We start from the raw sequence: 20,065 nt of genomic DNA on the forward strand, positions 1-20,065 counted from the left end.
AAGGTGTGTATAGGAACACATTCTCTACATTATTGGATACAATTAAAGGATTGATGAATTCTGTTCAATTGCTCTGATTGAACTGTTCAAGGTAGAACTGAAAATTAGGATAAAATATTTTTTAAATTTTTAAAAAGTTTGTTTTTGAGAGAAAGTGATGAGCGGGGGAGGGGGAGACACAGCATGTGAAGCAGGCTCTGCGCTGACAAAGAGTGCCCGATGTAGGGCTCAAGCTCATGAGCCATGACATCATGACCTGAGCCAAAGTCAGACGCTTAACCGACTGAGCCACCCAGGCGTCCCCAGGATAAGAATTTTCAGGATGGTTGGCCTGAAATTTCCATTCCAGGGCATTAAATTCTTTCAATTTATAGAACAAATTTATTGATGTGGCCCCACAGTCACTCTTAGTAATCGCAGACAGTGGAAAAGGTACCTGTAAGATTAGAGAAATGTTCTGTGCAAACAGGCAGATTATGGAAACTACTATTGATAAGCTCTTCAAGAACATTAAATAAATGGTCTACCAGCAATTAGAACAGAAAGGGGTCACTAAGAACAAGGTATCCTATTGTGGAGACCAATTTTAATACAGTGTAGGGAAATACTAGTGACTGAAAGAGATGTGCTCCACAGCAGTGAAGTCAGCTGGTCTTGACTGTTCATTTATTAGGGCTGGTATAAAAAGAATTACTGTCATGATGCCCCTAAGATCTCTGAGTTCCAATTCTAAGATTCTATATATCTCTTATTTTTATTAAAGTATAATTAACAAAGTTATGTTAGTTTCTAGTGTACAACATATTGATTCAATAATTCCATACATTACTCAGTTCTCACCCTGGTAAGTTTGTCACCATACAACATTATCATAACATTATTGACTATATTCCCTATGCTGACTTTTCATCTCCATGAATTTTATGAAGGGAGTTTTTTTTAATTTCATTTCCCTTTATTTTATAAAGGGAAGTTTATACTTCCTAATCCCCCTTTATAAAATTCTATAATTCTTATTACAAAGAATTAGATTTATTTCCATGGATTTATCAATGAATAAATGTGCCCTACAAACAGAAAACTGCCACTTCTGTATTTTTCAAAAAGAAATCTGAGGACAATACATACCCATATTAAGTCTCATAGGAATCTTCTATGAACAGTTATATACAAAAAATTGGGACAAATGGATAAATTCTTAGAGACATAGAATCTTCCAAGACATAGTCAGGAAGAAATAATCCGAACAGACCGACTGGTGGTAATGAAAGTGAGGCAATAAAAACAAACAAACAAACAAAACAAAAAAAACCCCAAACCTCTCAACAAACAAAAGTCCAGGATCAGATGACCATACAGGTGAATTCTTCCAAACATTTAAGAAAGGGATAATAATATTTACCCTCAAACTATTTCAAAAGTTAAAAAGGAAGGAATACTTCCTAACTCATTCTATAAGGCCAGCATTACTCTGGTACAATGGGATATCACTTCACACATCTTCTTCATCCACTCATCTACAGGTTGACAGGTTGCTTTCCTATCTTGGTGAGGCTACTGTAAAGAATGCTGACATGAACATAGGGGTGTGTATGTCTTTTTGAATCAGTGTTTCAGTTGTGTTTTGATAAATACCTAGAAGTGGAATTGCAGGATCATATACTAGTTCTATCTTAAATTTCTGAGGAACCTCTTTGGTGTTTTCCATAGTGGCTGCACCAACTTATATTCCAACCAATATTACATCAGTTTCCCTTTTCTCTACATCCTCACCAACATTTGTTATTTCTTGTCATTTTGATAATAGCTATTCTAACACGTGTGAAGAGATATCCTATTGTGGTTTGACCATCTGTAAGTCTCCTTTAGAAAAAATGATCTATGTGTAAGACCTGAAACCATAAAAACTCTAGAAAAGAACACAGGCAGTAATTCCTCTGACATTGCCCATAGCAACATTTTTCTAGAGATGTCTCCTGAGGCAAGGGAAACAAAAGCAAAATTAAACTATGAGGACTACATCAAAATAAAAAGCTTTTGTATGGCAAAGGAAACAACCATCAAAACAAAAAGACAACTTACTGAATGGGAGAAGATATTTGCAAATGATACATCATCATGTTTTAAATGAAAGAAAATTTCCTGTGCTTTTAGAAGGAAGAGGTAGATCACTATTGCTTTCCTAGCTTCATGGCTTTAGAACTCTCTGGTGCTGTTCTCCCAAAGTGACAGAAAATATGGCCTCATACTTTGATATCTTGCTCCTCTCCCCTACTTTTATCTGCATCTTTTCTCTCCTTTGCCCCAGTGTCTGTCTTGCTCAAATTAGGCTCTATCCCCAACAGTTTCTGCTCAGTGTGAGGTCATGGAAGAGAGCATCAGTTTACTTCCAAAGGTTATATGGCTAAGGTTCCAGCACCACAAAAATGCGGCACATTATAGATCTCTCACATCCAATTATGAAGAGCATCTTGCATTATTCCCTTCTTGGTCTTGGTTGTTGTTCTCAGATTGGCTTACATTGGCTCCAGTGAAAACCTGTTGTCAATTACTATTCTCAGAGCTGTTAGAATCCCAGTCAGCCTTCCTTCCACACAAATGCCGATAACCCTAAGGGTCCATAAGGGCATGGTGTACCACATGGTGTACTTGTTTGTATTTGGGGCTTACAGAGGGAAACCTAGGTGTCTACTTAGGTTTTAGAGATCGACTGTGCTGTCTTTAGTTTTGCTATCCAAACTGCTCTGTGTTTATGGTAGAATTCTACTAGATTCAAAAAGTATTTCATGCCACTTTCAGAATCCTAATTCACTTTTTGGTAATTTATGTATTTTTAGCTTTCCATGCAATGCTAAGCTTATAAAATATACTTTATTTCTATCTGCCTATGTCCTTCAAGTTTTTAATAATTTAGCAGTTTGAATCTACCTAGATACCCGTGATACTCACCTATCTATATTCCTTGGTACCTCTAAAGTTTATGTGCTCCAAATTTTTATCTTTCCCTCTTCTTAAAACCTCAAAATTAACTATATTTTTAAATAACTGCTTATTTGTGTGTGGGGGGGGGGGGGAAGAGGGAGGGAGGGAAAAAATACGAGTGGGGGAAGGGCAGAGAGAGGAGGGACAGAGGATCCAAAGTGGGCTCTGTGCTGACAGCAGAGAGCCCGAGGTGGGGCTTGAACTCATGAACCGTGAGATCATGACCTGAGCTGAAGTCAGTCACTTAACCAACTAAGCCACCCAGGCGCCCCCAAATTAACTAGATTTATGAAATTTCAGAATTCTAGTAAAATTAAAACTGACAAGAACCCAACAAAAAAGAAAAATACTTGTAATTATTCAATAGTGAGAAAATTTACTCAGCTAAAAACTACCTTATATCAACAAGAGAGCATTCCAAAGATAATCTTCCCATTGTCCTTAGGTTTTCTTGAAGCTCTCGTAAACAGGTAATATTCACTACTAGTTCAACACCCACGTCATACAGCAAAACCTATGAAAATAGTAACTTTGAGTCTGTGGAAAGACAGTATTTCAAAATGTTTTTCACAAATTGAATAGCATAATAAAAATTAGATTTAAAAAATTTCAAGATAAAATACTGAATCCATTCACCTTCACAATTATATTTTTAACTCTGCATTTACCTCTACCAATGTGTCTGTAACCATTCTGATGATCTGGCCTCTTTGCCACTGATTTTTATCTGGGATCCTAACTGCACAGTGCATATCATTTTCCCATTTAACGGGTTCCCATTTCGAGTCTTCATAAGCAGCTACCATCTTTTCTTCTAAACTGTATAGAGAAAAAAAATTAACTTTCAAACCTTTCCTTACAACACCTAAGTCTCTAACCACGTCTTCTACTGTCCCCCCTTTCTCACTCTACTCAAGCCAAACTGGATACCTTGTTTTTCCTTGAATACCCAAGCACATTTCCACTGCAGGGCCTTTGAACTTGTTCTTCCCTCTGCATGAGATGATCTTCCTCCAGATACCCTCATGGTTTACTCCCTCTCTTCCTTTAGGATCCATTTCAAATGTCATAGTCTTTTTGAGGCCTTCCCTGATTATCCAAAATTGCCTTCCTCCTCAACTGCTTTTACTCTACTGTCTTTATCACCATCTACTACAGTAAATATTTTGTCTATTGTCTCTCTACCAGAATTTAAGCTTCATGACGCCAAAGACTTGTAAATGTTTTTACCACTGTATCCCCAACACCTACAATACTGGTTGTCAAAAATAGGTGTTCAATAAGTATTTGGGGAATGACTAATTCTAATATAGTGAAAATAGCCAGTAAATACACTATTTGTATACTTTTAACCAGTGTTTAAGTGACTGTTTAACTGAAATAATTTTGCTTTTAAAATTCTACATTTGTGATTTCTATATTTTTGAAACAAAATATAGAAAAAAGCCCATATGCAATCCATGTTTTCCTTATATGTTATACCTGTTAAGTAAGTTTTCTGTCAATAACCACTGAACATAAATCTTCTCAGGAGATATCACATTACAGATATGTACAGGTAGTTCCTTATTATAAAGTGACTGGAGATTCTCATTAGGTAGAGATTTTATAGATACAGGATTTAAGCTGTTTACTTCATTTGAAATAATTTCTTCTGGAGAAGGATCCCATACTTCACTATGTTTTTTGGAATTATCCTTGAGGGTATACCTGGAAAATAACAAAATCCATTAGCAAAAATAGTTTGCAAAATATTCATGTTTGTATTTGCTTAGATCTAGAGATGAACAAGTTTTTTTTTTAAACGTTTATTTTTGAGAGACAGAGATATAGAGCATGAGCAGGGGAGGGGCAGAGAGAGAGAGAGGGAGACACAGAATCTGAGGCAGGCTCCAGGTTCTGAGCTGTCAGCACAGAGCCCAATGTGGGGCTCGGACCCACGAACCGCAAGATCATGACCTGAGCCAAAGTCGGGAGCTTAACCAACTGAGCCACTCAGGTACCCCTAGAGATGAACAAGTTTTAGCTATGATTCGCTGCTTCCCAGTTTTCATATTAACAGCAATTTTAGTTTCTTTTTTTAAAAAGGGCTAACTATTACCAAAGTAAGTACAAAAACCACCCTTAAAAGCCAAACTTTCGGGGCGCCTGGGTGGCGCAGTCGGTTAAGCCTCCGACTTCAGCCAGGTCACGATCTCACGGTCCGTGAGTTCGAGCCCCGCGTCAGGCTCTGGGCTGATGGCTCGGAGCCTGGAGCCTATTTCAGATTCTCTGTCTCCCTCTCTCTCTGCCCCTCCCCCGTTCATGCTCTGTCTCTCTCTGTCCCAAAAATAAATAAAAAACGTTGAAAAAAAAAAAAAATTTAAAAAAAAAAAAAAAAAAAAAAAAGCCAAACTTTCTTTTTTTTTTTTTTTTTGAGTGAGCAAGAGCATGAGTGGGGGGAGGGGCGGAGAGAGAGGGAGAGAGAATCCCAAGCAGGCTCCACACTCAGTATTGAGTCCAGCATGGGACTTGATCCCACAACCCTGTGATCATGACCTGAGCTGAAATCAAGAGCTGGATGCTTAACCAACGGAACCACCCAGGTGCCCCCAAACTTTCTATTTTAGAAGCGTTTTAAATACCAAGTTTGTTCATAATTTCATCATCTGCCATTGATATCTTGTACTCAAAAAGAGAAGAATTATTGATAATTTGTTTTGATGACTAAAAAGTATCAATCCACTTGCCAGTGAGAATACAAGTGGAAGCCAATTGCTATTAAGATGTATTAAAAAGAGAAATTATTGAAGTGTTTAGAATGTTTAATAAGTCAGGTTAGTTCAGACTGAAAACACAGATAATTAGATGTCCTTTATTTTTATTAAAGAAAAACTTAATTTCTTTCACAATAAGCTTGAGATTTAGCTAACCAAGGTGACTTAATTTTTGTTGCTATATCTAATGGATAATTTTCAGCCCTTACTTGACTTGAATTCTCAGCACTAGCTACTCTTTCCTTCTTGAAACGTTCTCTCTCTGGTTCCTGGTTTTTCTTCAGTCTCAGGCTCATGATCTACCAGTTTTGGACTTTCTTTCTCATAGATTATAATCCTCATAGTTGCATCTTCATCAAGGGAAATTGAGATGAATAATGAAAGTGATTTTCATTTATTCTAATGGACTCATTTATATGCTGCTAACTCCCAGGTGAATCACTTAACCATGTCTCTCTTCAGAGATCCATATATTCATTTCCTCCATTTAATTAATGTTTACTGCAAACACTCCCACCCCTCTGCCCTTCTATATTGCGGTCACCTCAACCACTGGTCTGTCTTGGGTATTATTAGCACAATGGCTCAAATCTGGCTCTCGTTCAACGTATCCACTTGAACCCAGAAAAAATTCACATTTCTTCAAATGGGAATGTGGGCTAATTCTACCACTAACTACTCTATACTGACATTTCTCTTACTAATTCTCTTCTCAAATAGGTACAAATGGCTACTAAAGCAGATGTTCTACCTAGAAATAAGATGCTATTCTCTTTTTAGAAGTACTTTCAATCCTGAGGAGCCATTCTCTTGGTTTCAGGGTCACTTAGGGATGGAGGGAAAAGCCACTCTACTCCCCATTAAACTAATGACTCCAATTATTTTTCCTGATTCAAAAACAGGGGGAAACTCCAAAGCAGATATCCAAAAGGAAATGATATGCCACTTTTTTTTTTAAGTTTTATTTATTTATTTTGAGGGAGAGAGAGAGGGAGAGAAGGAGCAAGCAGCGGGGGGTGGGGGGGCAGAGAGAGAGGGAGAGAGAGAACCCCAAGCAGGGTCCGCACTTGTCAGTGCGTGGAGCCCAACGCAGGGCTCAAACTCACAAACCGCGAAATCATGACCTGAGCCAAAATCAAGAGTCGGATGCTTAACTCTTGACGCTTAACTTGAGCCACCCAGGCGCGCTACCACCTTCCTGTGAATAAACTGAATTTTTTAAAGTTTGGAGGTCTACTTACCCTACTTCATAAGATGCTAGGCCCTCTTTGACTAGCTGGTCATTTATACTAGTAGGAGTCATTCCAGGAGCACCAAGAGAATCAAAAAGCTCAACTAAGAGCACATTATCTTCCAGAATTTCTGTAAAACCATTAAGATGAGTTTGGGGAAAGAAAGAAATATGTCATAAAATATACTAAATGAGGCAATTTTAAATAACAGGAAACTTAATTTCGTTTTGCATACATGTGGTTTCTTGCTAAGTAATATCAAAGTCTCTCTGCAGGGGTAAAAGTAGCACTTTGCAAACATAAAGCAATTGTCCATGTTGTCTGTAACATATGCAAATTAATACAATTTTTATTTTAGATTATTGTGTGCTGTTCTATAACACATCAAAAGCAGTTTAAAGCTTTTAAACTCAGAAAAATATAACTTGACCTATATTCATTGAATAAGTGTTCTGATGTGTCTTTAAACTGTTTTATTAAATTCAAACTAGTTCCAGAGGACAAAAGAATGAAAGTTAATTCAGTCCAGTGATTATCTGCTAAGGTTTACAGCTTTTAGAAAAATGGCACAAAGTTCAAAACAACAAAAACTCCAAAAACACCCTTAATTAAAGATTGGAACCTGGAATTTTTTCCCATTCCTCTGTTTTTAGAACAAACTATCCAACTTTTAATTTCTTTTAGAAAACAAATTGGCTACTTCAACAAGTAGATCTATTTAGATTTCTTAAACTAAACTGGGAGTTTATGGGCAAAATTTACATCTCATGTGCCTGTTTACTTGCTTATGGTACACAGCACAGAGAACCTGCCTAATATGTATCTGCATAAACAACAGAGGAATTTCTTTAGAAAACACACACTTCAATGCCTTAACATATGCAGTGAATGCATACTTAAACTGCAGTTTATGCCTACTACAATTTCTACACAACAGCAGCTAGAGCTGCAGGCCAGAATGATGATTCTAAATAAAAAGATGAAGAGTTACCAGCATCCTATATCATAAAAACACATATTATACAACTTTTTCCAAGGGCCTAAAAATGATTGTGGACTCCTTTTTAATGGATCAGATACGTCATCTAGAAATAAAAGGCTAAACGATGATGAGCCTCAATAAATTTTCATCTCCGTACTTTTCCATCTCTTGTGCTCTCGCGTTCCCTTTAGTTCTTTGACTATATTTCCCATACACAAAGTTCTTTATTCCTGTATGTTCTGTACTGTCACCACCTTCCTTGCTCTGCTAATTAAAATTTAAATATCCGTTGCTTTATAAGGTAACAATGCACATTAATGGAAAGCTCCCCTTCTGGTCTGTGGTAGTTCATTTTAATATTAATGTCTTAAAACTCTTAATTTCATCATTGCATAGGTTGATGAGGTATTTTAGATTTAAGGAGTGCCAGAAGGCCCTGCTCAAATTATCTAGGATAATAACTATATTGTGACTAGTGTTTGGATATTAATGGTGTAACAAGTAATTAAGTGAGTAAGCAAAAGAAAGAGTAAAGAAAGGAACCAAGTCAGGTCCACTGCAGGGAGGGGGAGCTAAAACCAACAGAATAAAATACCAAAAGGAAAGTTGGTAAGCAGAATTATCTAGGTTAAATTCTGCACAAAATCAGTGGAGATAACTCAAGGACTAAGAAGCCCTTAATTTACTGTTCATAACAGAGAAGACAGATATAAAAATGTTATTGACTGACAATGCAATATCTATAATCACATTCCTCCCTAAAGAAACTATTCTTCAGAACAATTTCTTGTATCAACAATGTATATAAATTATCACTGATAGGCATCAGTTCTACGTTAAGTAACCTTGAGCAGCTGACCAGTAAGCTTCAGTCTCCTCACTGTAAAACAGGCTAACGCTCTTACAGTAGTTGGGTTCATTTAACGTAGTATGATAAATGTGAACAAATAGGTGCTGTAAAAATTACCCTGGAAATTCCCATAAATCAACCCTAAGTAAACATGATCTTGTATATTCTGCACTAGTACTTATTAAGACCAACACAGTCAGATAAACAACAGAATCCTACACCTCCCCATACCCGAATTCAAACCCTTTGGGGCCAGACATGTTTCAGAACTCTTCAAATTGAGAAAGACTACGTAAAATATACACTGAATATTTTGTAATAGCTCCAGCAGACTGAGGCAGCAGCCTACAAACATACATTACTATCCTGAAACGGAATATATGATATTTACTATAAAGGAGATAAAGACTGTATGTACCTTCATGTCAATTCAGATCAGATTTTGCTACTCAACTTTTCATTTTCAGAACATGTTGGGTTATAAAATTGTAAGGTAATAGTCAGCCTGTCTCTTGGACCCAAACTCCTCCAAAAAAGAAACAACATTTTTTCTAAATATGGGGAGAGCCTACAGTTGAATTCACTTAAGTCATATGAAAAAAAAAAAAAAAAAAGAACATATGAAAACTATTTACCAGTTATGTCCTACTTCCCCTCACTTCCCTGCACATTAAACTTTAGCATCCATCATGCCAAAATCAGGATAGAGTCCTTGCAAAAATGCAAACAGAAATAAGAGAAGCTAATTTCTGGCTTTAGAGCTTTCAAGAGGCCATGTCCAGGATGACTTCATCTTTTAATTTTTTTAAGAATTTATTATTTATGTTTTAAAAAATTTTTAAATGTGTATTTACTTTTGAGAGAGAGAGAGAGAGAGAAAGAACACAAGCGGGGAGGAGCAGAGAGAGAGAGGCAGACACAGAATTGGAAGCAGGCTCCAGGCTCTGAGCTGTCAGCATAGAGCCCGACATGGGGCTCGAACTCACGAACCATGAGATCATGACCTGAGCCTAAGTCAGACAGGTGCCCGTTAAGATTTTATTTTTAAGTAATCTTTATACCCAATGTGGAGCTGGAACCTACAACCCTGAGATCAAGTCACACCCTCCATCAACTGAGCCAACCAGGCACTCTTGGGATGACTTGGTCTCTGATGGTAAATTCTGCCTCTTGCTGATTTTAGATTCTAGAGCTGGCAACTATACCTACTATACCCAATGCACAATACATGTTCTCACTACTCTTACTGATGACACATTGAATTTATTCTGAGTTCTGGCAAATGTTACAATGTTACTCTTATTTAAAATTATATATGACCATACAGCAACAAATGAAAATGGAAATAGCTTACTAATGACTGAACATGTCATAAATTTATCTTGAGTCTTTTCTTCAAATTTGTCCTTAGCTTTTTTGGACCACTGCACTGCTCTCATACGTGGTTCAATATAGGCCAGCTTACATTTGATTGCCTGTGTCAAACAGAATTGCGCCATTAAGAAAAGTAAACTTAATTTCCAATTATTTTAAAATTACAACAAAATTTTATGTGTACGAAAAACTTTGTGTTTGAATTTAATGCATATTTAGAAAATAAATAAATGTACAAAGGTATCTACAAAATATTTTATAAATACAAATAATTGGAATCAACAGAGTATTTGGTTGAAGGAATTACTGCACATTTAGACATTGATATAACAAGCATCCACTGAAAGTATGATATGCTGTTAAATGAGAAAATCAGGTTATAGGACTATTTGTCTAATCCTATAATCGCTAAAAACAGAGAAGACACGTCTTAGATTTATATATATCAAAAATACTCAACAATTCTGAGTGATTCCTCTTTTTATCTGTATTTTCAAGTTTTTCCTATAATTTTTACCCATTTTTAAAATGAAAAATATTGTTTAACCAAATTCAAACGCTTAGGTGCAACATGACATAGAAAATCAGCCTTAACCATATCTCTGGGGAGTAGGATTCCAAGAGAAGGGTAATTTTTCACTTTTTCTTCCAGACTTTTCTCTCTCTTGCACACGTTATATATACTTACACATAAATGAGATTGCAGTAAAAATACTCCTATGATGAGTTTTGTTTTCACAAAATACATCATCCTCTTACCTCATTATACTGGTATAACATTAAGAGCTGCAGAACAGTAATACATAGACACAAACATACATACACATATACATTTATAATTAATGCTTATTTGCTAAGATATACATACATCTTAATAACTTATAGTTGCTATATAGAAAATTATAGGAACCACAGCAACTCTTTTCTATAGTCTATGTGTTAGAAATTACTTACAGACAAAAATGTTAACAGAATATTTCTATGGTAAAAATTATTTCTAAAATTACTTTCATATTTGTGCTAATATTCTAACCCTATGATTCATGATAAATAGATTACCTTCTCTGGGGGATTCAGAAACTCATCCTTTATTTTACGCATTTCTTTAAGTGTTATTTTTGCAGTATTGCCAAAGTCCACATATTGAACTTCAACTTCACGACGTCCAGGCAATCCTTCAAAAGTTATGAAATTAGAAATTGCAAACTTGGAAAAAAAGAGACCCAGAGATTTACCTTCCAACATTACCCCTAGCTTACTAAAGATAGATAACTGAGCAAAATGTTAAGATCAAGTAACATCACTTCCACGATTAATCTGTACCAACTCAAATGGGATCAGTTTTTAAGCATAATATTTCCCTGTAGAAATAGTGTGCAATCTCCTACCAACGACTTTTGCTCGGTACCAAACTCCATCTTCAAATTTAGCTACACAGGCTTGATCTTGAACTGGACAGAGGATTTCCAGATTTTCTCCATCTTCACTTTTATAGAATTCCTCAATTGTCTTTAATAGAAATAAAAAATCCAGGCTCTCTATCTAAGAGATAAAGGGATTAAAACACATGGTATGTATTATAAGCACTATTCATAAAATTACCAAATGTTAGAATCAGATAAATCATGTCACATAATTTATATTTGAAGTATCTTATTACAGAAGCAATAAATAAAATTAGCAAATGTGGACATAACAAAAAGTTTTAAAAATCACATTTCTCCAGGGGCACCTGGGTGGCTCAGTTGGCTGAGCGTCCCAACTTCAGCTCAGGTCATGATCTCATGGTTCATGAGTTTGAGCACTATATCAGGCTTGCTGAGGTTGGCACAGACCCTGCTTCAGATCTTCTGTCCCCTCCTCCCTCTGTTCCTTCCCTGCTCATGCTCTCTCTCAAAAATGAATAAGAACATTAAAAACATATCCAGATACCTTAAATGTATCCTTCCAGATCCTTTTCTTATACACAAACTTTCCATATTTTTTAAAACAAAAATGAAATTATATCATTTATGCAATTTGATTACAGTTTGATAATTTGCATTTTCTATCAGTTCTCACTTTTCTATTTCAGTAAGGATTCCTATTAATGCTCCAGACCACATTTAGATACCCCATGCTGACCTAAACCAGTACTCAATTCAAGACTACACATTATATCTGGTTATTTCAATAAATCTTTTAGAATCTACCATGGTACTTTTATTTTAATGACTTGGTCTTGCTGAAGAGCATCTATTATGTAGTTACATCCTCATGCTATTATTTAGCTTGTTCCTCCATTAAGTAGTATCTAGCTCCTGAAATTTCCCAAAAGCTAAAAGTTGGTATCTATAGGTGTGATGGATTCAAACATTTTTTGGCCAGAATACAAGTAATTATACTTAAGTTGTAAATATACTTAGGTTGCAATACATCAAAAGACATAATAATCACTAACTCAACATTAACATGCTAAGATTCACATATAGATTGGGGTGATGATTTTGATCCCTCTGTTGTACAGTTATGTTTTTATCCTGTACCCACCAAATAATTCATGTAGTACTATTCTGGCATTATATGAATGTCCAGTTTCCTATCAACCATCTATCTCGTGGTTTTAAAGTGAATTGCTAATTCTTTAACTCAGTAATTTCAGTAGGGTTTGTGAAATGACTGCATTGAGCAAATTTGAAATTTCTTGTACTAAATAAGAGTATTTGGTTACTGTAGTTCTTAAAGCATCTGAAACACAGTTCTTAAAAAAACAATCCCAAAACATCATAGATAAACGTTTGATTATCTTCCCAAATACCAATTCTTAAGTTTAAAAATACTTTAAAATCCATTTCAAATGGCAAAAATTTAGGTTTTTCTCTTTTTTGAGCATTATAATGCGAGTGGAAATTTTGTGAATCTAGCTTTTCTTGTTATTCCATTTAAATTACTTAAAATTTTAAAATTTTGTAAACTTTTATTTCTAAGTAGATATTATTCATATTCTTCCATTAATAGGTTATCCAAATGGAACAGTGAAAAATTCAACAGAGGAGTAACATCAGCAAAATAGCAGACTGGGGGTTCCAAGTTCTCGTTCCCACACAGAAACATTGAAAAAAAATGAGAAGCCATATGAAATTTTTCAGAACTCTGGAAAAGTCAAGGGTTTACTGCAACCAAGCAAAACCCAATCAAGTTCCTGGCATTCAAAGAAATCTCTGTCAAAACATTTGCTGAACACAAGCTAAAGGAACAGAGACTTTAGTGATCACAAAAAGGAACAGTCTTTACAAAAATAGAATGGGAAAGTCTCAAACAAACCAACCACTATAGTCTTCAACAATTAAGAAAACCCAGCAAATCCCAGGGAGGTGGGGATCTGATTTTCAGAGTTACAACATTCTAATATTCAAATGCCCAGTTTTCAACAACAACAAAAAAATCAGGTGAAATACAAAGAAAAAGGAAAACATGTCTCACTCATAGGAACAAAATAAATAGTAACCACCTCTGAGGAAGCCCAGATATTGGACTTACTAGACAAAGACTTTAGAACTGTCTTAAATATGTTCAAAGAACTAAAGGAACACATGGATAAAGAACTAGAGGAAACCAGAAAAACAATAAAGGACCAAAATTAAAATACCAACAAAGAGATAGAGATTATAAAAAGGAATCAAACAAATTCTGGAGCTGAAAAATACAATAAGTGAAGTGAAAAAAACACCAGAGGGTTCAACAGCATGTTTGAGCAAGCATGAGAAAGGATCAGTGAACCAGAAGATAGGGTAACTGAAATTATTAAGTGGGGAAAAGAAAAAAGAGCAAAGGGAACAGAGACTCAGGACTTGGACAGAGACTAAGAATACCATTAGACATATTAATATACACATTATGGGAGTCTCTGAAGGAGAAGAGAAAGAAAGGAGCAAAACAATTATTTGAAGAAATAATTTCTGAAAACCTCCCAAATTTAGTGACAGACATGAATCTATAAATCCAAGAAGCTCAATGTTATGGGTTAAATTATATCTCCAAGCAAGATGTGTTGGAGTTGGAACCTGAGAATGTGACATTATTTGGAGAAAGAATCTTAACAGAGATAATCAAGTGAAAATGATTATGGTAGGTCTTAATCCAATATGAGTGGTGTCATTAAAAGGGGAAGATTTAGGTACAGAGACAAACACAGAAGAATGCATGTGAAGATGAAAGCAGAGATTATGGTAATGCAAGTCACAGACCACCCAAAATTTCCAGCTAACCACCAGAAACTAGGAGAAAAGAATGGAATATTCTCACTCACAGCTCTAAGAAGGAACCAACCCTATTTATACCTGAATCTCACACTTCTAGACTCCAGAACTATGGGGCAATAAATTTATGGTCTTTAAGTCACTTAATTTGTGTAACTTTGTTATTGCAGCCCTCGGAAATGAATACAGATTTTGATTTTGAGAAGTAGGGTGTTGCTGTAAAAAATACCTAAAATGTGGGTGTGTCTTTGGAATTAGGTAATGGATAGAGAAGAAGTTTTGAAGTGTTTGAATGAAAAGTCCAGATTGCTTTGAAAAGAATTTTGGTAGAAATATGAATGTCAAAGTTTCTTCTGGTGAGATCTCAGACAGAAATTAGGAGCATGTTATTGGAAACTACAGGAGAGGCAATCCTTGATATAAAGTGGTAGAGAACTTGGTTGAATTGTATTCTGTCAGATAGAAAGTAGAACTTTAATATTTAGCTGAGGAAATCTCTAAGCAAATTGTTGAACGTGCAGCTTGGTTTCTCCTTGCTGTTTAAAATAAAACACGAGAAGACAGAGATAAAGAAAGAATTGCTAAACATAAAGGAAACAGAACTTGAATTTAGAAAATTTTTAGCCTATCCATATTGTAAACAATGAGAAAGTATGCTTAGAGAGGACACCAAGGGTGTGGCTGAAGAGATTATGGGCAGGTGGCTTGTGGATCCAAGCAATCATCTCAGCAGAAACTCTGCCAGCTTAAAATGGAGGGAATAGAGATGGGAAGAAAGAAGGAAGGCTGTTGAACTTGTGGGATTCTATAGGCAGGAAGTGAGCTGATGGAGCTATTCAGCCCTGCACATGTTTTATCTTTGAAGAAAAAGGTATAATGACCCTGAAGGTAGTTCAGAGGCTGGTGTGTCTGCTACTGCCACCAGGAGCCCAGAGGGCACAAGTCTGAGAGGCAGGATTGACTTGTCCTCTGTTCCAAGAGGTGCAGCCTCCTGGGTTCCAGAGCATGAAGACAAATACTCAATTCCAATAATTGAGGCTGCTTCTAGAGCTGAGTAGGTAAAGCCAAAATAGGCTGAATAATCCTAGTGGGACTGAAAGGTGGAGCATCTAGCCAGTGAAGATTATTCTCAAGTCATAAGAATCTAACAGAATTTGCCCCGCTAGGTTTTAGATTCCTCTGGTTTCACATATTCAGATATAGACAAGAATTTTGCCCCAGCTTGTATGCTACTAATTCTTCACCTGTACTTGAATTAGACGATGAGATTTGGGACTTTTGGCTGATGATACTTATGTATAAGATTTTGGACTTAGAATTGATGCTGGAATGATTGGGATGGGATGAATGCATTTTGGATGTGAGAAGGACATGAATTTCTGATGGAGCAGAGAGTAGACTGCTTTGGGAACTGTGTCCTCCTCAAAAAATATGTTGGAGTTCTAACCCCTCAGTACCTCAGAATGTAACCTTATTGAAGATAGGGTTTTACAGAGGTTATCAAGTTAAAATAAAGTCTTAGGTGGGACCTAATTCAATATGACTGGTGTCCTTATTAAAAAATTGAGACAGACAAGTTCAGAGAAAATGCCATGTGAAGGCAGCAGAAGAGACTGGGATAATGCAGAAGCCAACAAGTGGTAAAGATTGCCAGCATACCACCAAAATCTAGGGGAGAGACATGGAATGGATTTTCCCTTTAAGACCTCAGAAGGAATGAACCCTGCCAACACCCTGATTTTAGACTTCTAGACTCCATCACTTCAGACCACAAAATTTTGTCATTTAAGCTATCCACTTTATGGTATTGTGTTACAATGGCCCTAGGAAGCTAATACACTCAACAAACCCCAAGTAGAATAAACCCAAAGAGACACACTCATACGCATTATAATCAAATTATCAATAACCAGAGACAAAGGCAGAATCTTGAAAACAGTGAGAGAGAAGCAACTTGTCATGTACAAGGGATCACCAGTGAGCTTACTTGCTGATTTCTTCTAAGAAACCTTTGAGGAAAGAAGACAATAGGGAGATAAATTTAAAGTGCTGGAAAAAAAACCCTGTCAACTGAGAATTACAGATCAGCAAAACTGTCCTTCAAAAATAAGGGAGAAGTTCAGCCATTCACAGAGAAACAAGTGGTGAGGAAATGCACTACCACTAAAGGGAGTCCTTTAGGTAGAGCTAGAAGGATGATAGAGTGTAGCTCTAGCATGTAACTCAGAGCCACAGGAAGATATAAAGATCTGTGGTTCAGGTAAATACAAGGACACACATGAAAGAAATATTAATTTTGGTTTGTAACTCCACTTTTATTTCTATTTATTTCTATAGGATAATATCTATTTCTATAGGATTTAAAAAACAAATAAAACCAGAAATCTATTAGCACACAATGTATAAAGATTACTTTTTTAATATTTATTTTTGAGAGAGAGAGGGCACACAAGCAGAGAAGGGGCAGAAAGAGAGGGAGACACAGAATCCAAAGCAGGCTCCAGGCTCTGAGCTATCAGCAGAGAACCTGACAGAGGGCTCGAACTCGTGAACCATGAGATCATGACCTGAGCCAAAGTCAGATGCTTAGTCGACTGAACTACCCAGGTGTCTTAAAGATTATTTTTTGACATCAATAATATAAATGGGGAATTTGGAGCTGCACAGGAGTAGGGTTTTGTGCAATTAAAGTTGGTATAAGTTCATATTAGATTGTTATAACTTTAGAATATTATATGTAATCCCCATGGTAATTATAAAAACAACTATAGATATATACAAAAGGAAATAAGAAGATAATCAAAACATGAAACTACAACATTTGCAAAGCCATGTTCCCTGTAGCATTATTCACAATAGCCAAGAGGTGGAAGCAAACCAAATGTCCATCAATGGATGAATGGATTATGGAGACAGTTTTAGTTCTGCAAAATGAAAGTTCTATAGATCTGTTGCACAACAATGTGGGTATGGTTAACACTACTGAACTGTACATTTAAAAATGGTGAGATAGTAAATTTTGTTATTTTTTTATGACAATGTTTTTTTAAAAATATAAAAAATGACATTCAAAAAAAACCCACACAACTAAACACAATAGAGATAAGTAATACAAGAAATGAGACAAAAAAGCTAGAAGATATACAAAAAACAAATAGCAAAATGGCAGAAGCCTTTCCAACAGTAGGTACTTTAAATGGATTAAACTCTCCAATTAAAAGGTAGATTTGCAGAATGGATTTTAAATCTTTTTTTTTTTTTAATGTTTATTTATTTTTGAGAGAGAAGGAGAGTGCGATTAGGGGAGGGACAGAGATTCCAAAACAGACTCTGTGCTGATAGCCTGTGCTGATAGCATCAGGCTTGATGCGGGGCTTGAAATTATGAACCAGGAGATGGTGATCCGAGCCAAAGTTGGATGCTTAACTGACTGAGCCACCCAGGTGCCCTTACAGAATGGGTTTTTAAAAAATGGTCCAACTATATGCTATCTATAAGATAATCACTTTAGATCCAAAAACATACATTGGTTGAAAGTGAAAAATTAGAAAATGGTATTCCATGCAAACAGTAACCAAAAGAGAGCCGGGGTGGCTACGCTATTACCAGACAAAATAGACTCTAAGTCAGATAATATTACAAGAAACAAAGAATGACATTATACATTGATAAAAGGGTCAATTAACCAATAAGACGTAACAATTACAAATATATATGCACCAAACATCAGAGCCCTCAAATATATGATACAAATATTGACAGAATTGAAGGGAGACAGTTTTTCAATAAAAGGAGACTTAAGTGCTTCATCTTCAAGAACTACAAAGATTATCAAGATGAAAATAGATTACTTGAACAACAGTACAAACCCCTTACACATGAAAGACATATACAGAACATTCAAGCCAACAGAATTTTTCTCAAGTGCACATGAAACATTCTCAGGATAGACAATACGTTAGGCAACAAAACAAGCCCTAATAAATTTTAAAATACTGAAAACATACACAGTATCTCTCCTAATCACAATGGAAGAAGACTAGAAATTAACAGAGAAAAACTGAAAAATTCACAACAAACTTATGGCATGTAGCAAAAGTCGTGCTAAAAGGGAACTTTATAGCTGTAAAATATATACAGTAAAGAAAAGAAAGATCATAAATAACCTAATGATAAACCTTAAGGGAAAAAAAAGGTAAAATAAACCCAAAACTAGCAGAAGGAAGAAAATAATAAAGATTAGAGCCTATATATAAATAAAATAGAAAATAGAGAAACAATGGCTAAAAAAAACAAAATCAAAAGTTGGCTTTTGAAAAATTAACAAAATTCACAAACCACTGACTAAGAAAAAAAGGAAAAATGCAAATTACTAAAGTCAGAAACAAAATGTGTCAATTTGGGGCACTTGGGTGGCTCAGCTGGTTAAGCGTCTGACTTTGGAGCAGGTCTGTGAGTTTCAGCCCCACATCCGGCTCTGTGCTGACAACAGGGAGCCTGGAGCCTGCTTCAGATTCTGTGTCTCCCCTCTCTGCCCCTCCCCCAATCACACCTCTGTCTCTTTCTGTCAAAAGTAAATAAAAACATTAAAAAAACTAAAAAAAAAGAAAATGGGTGAATTGCTACCGATTTTAATAAATAAAAAGCATTATAAGAATCTACTATAATTAGAAACACCTACCAAAACTGAATCATGAATAAATAAAAAAAGCTGAGCAGACTTGTATCTAGCAAGGAGACTGAATCAGTAATCAAAAACTTCCAAATAAAGAAATGCCCTGGATCATATGGCTTCTATGATGAATTCTATCAAACTGATAGTTACCTAAAAGGAGGTGGTTGGGGGGGATGGGTTAAATAGGTGATGGGGGATTAAGGAGAGCACTTGTGAGGAGCACCAGGTGATATATAAGGAAATAATGCATCACTATATTGTACACCTGAAAATAATATTACACTGTAAGCGGAATTAAATAAACACTTAAAAAAATTAATACCATCCTTCTTGGACTCTTCCAAAAAACTGGGGGGGGGGGGGAATAAACTCATCCTAACTCATTTTAAGAGGCCAACATTACCAGAAACTAAAGCCATACAAAGACATGATAAGAAAACTATAGACCAATACCATTTATAAACACTGATGTAAAAACCCTCAACAAAATACTTACAAAACAAATTCAATGGCATATTAGAAGGATTATATATCATGATCTAGGGGAGATGGATTCCTGGAATGCAATGATGGTTTAAAATACAAAACAAACTAAAACAATGCAAAAGACATTAACAGAATGAAGGAAAAAGAAAGACCATGATCATCTCAGTTGATGCAAAAATTGTATTAAAAAAATTTTTTTTAATGTTTATTTATTTTTGAGAGACAGACAGACAGACAGAGCGTGCGCTGGGGAGGAGCAGAGAGAAACAGGGAGACACAGAATCCAAAACAGGCTCCAGGCTCCAAGCTGTCAGCAGAGAGCCTGATGAAGGGCTCGAATCCACAAACCACCAGATCATGACCTAAGCAGAAGTCAGATCCTTAACCGACTGAGCTACCCAGGTGCCCCAAAAATAGTATTATTACTTTTTTTTAAATTTAAATTCAAGTTAGTTAACATATGGTGTAGTATTAGTATTGGTTTCAGGAG

General features: G+C 35.8%; 1 protein-coding gene across 2 annotated transcripts in view; it reads right to left on the reverse strand.

The window, feature by feature from the left end:
- RNF17 (ring finger protein 17) overlaps positions 1–20,065 on the reverse strand; it is a 112,434-nt gene that overhangs the window by 44,541 nt on the left and 47,828 nt on the right. For both annotated transcript variants that reach the window (XM_078449852.2, XM_078449838.2), the window contains 7 exons: positions 11,565–11,718; positions 11,236–11,351; positions 10,157–10,277; positions 6,980–7,100; positions 4,465–4,692; positions 3,651–3,801; positions 3,378–3,496 (listed from right to left, as the gene is read on the reverse strand). In XM_078449852.2, the coding sequence (XP_078305978.1) occupies positions 3,378–3,496; positions 3,651–3,801; positions 4,465–4,692; positions 6,980–7,100; positions 10,157–10,277; positions 11,236–11,351; positions 11,565–11,718 (1,010 nt within the window). The remainder of the gene's footprint in view (positions 1–3,377; positions 3,497–3,650; positions 3,802–4,464; positions 4,693–6,979; positions 7,101–10,156; positions 10,278–11,235; positions 11,352–11,564; positions 11,719–20,065) is intronic.

The sequence above is a fragment of the Panthera onca genome, chromosome A1 (assembly GCF_046562875.1).
Source record: "Panthera onca isolate mPanOnc1 chromosome A1, mPanOnc1 haplotype 2, whole genome shotgun sequence".
Lineage (NCBI taxonomy): Eukaryota > Metazoa > Chordata > Mammalia > Carnivora > Felidae > Panthera > Panthera onca.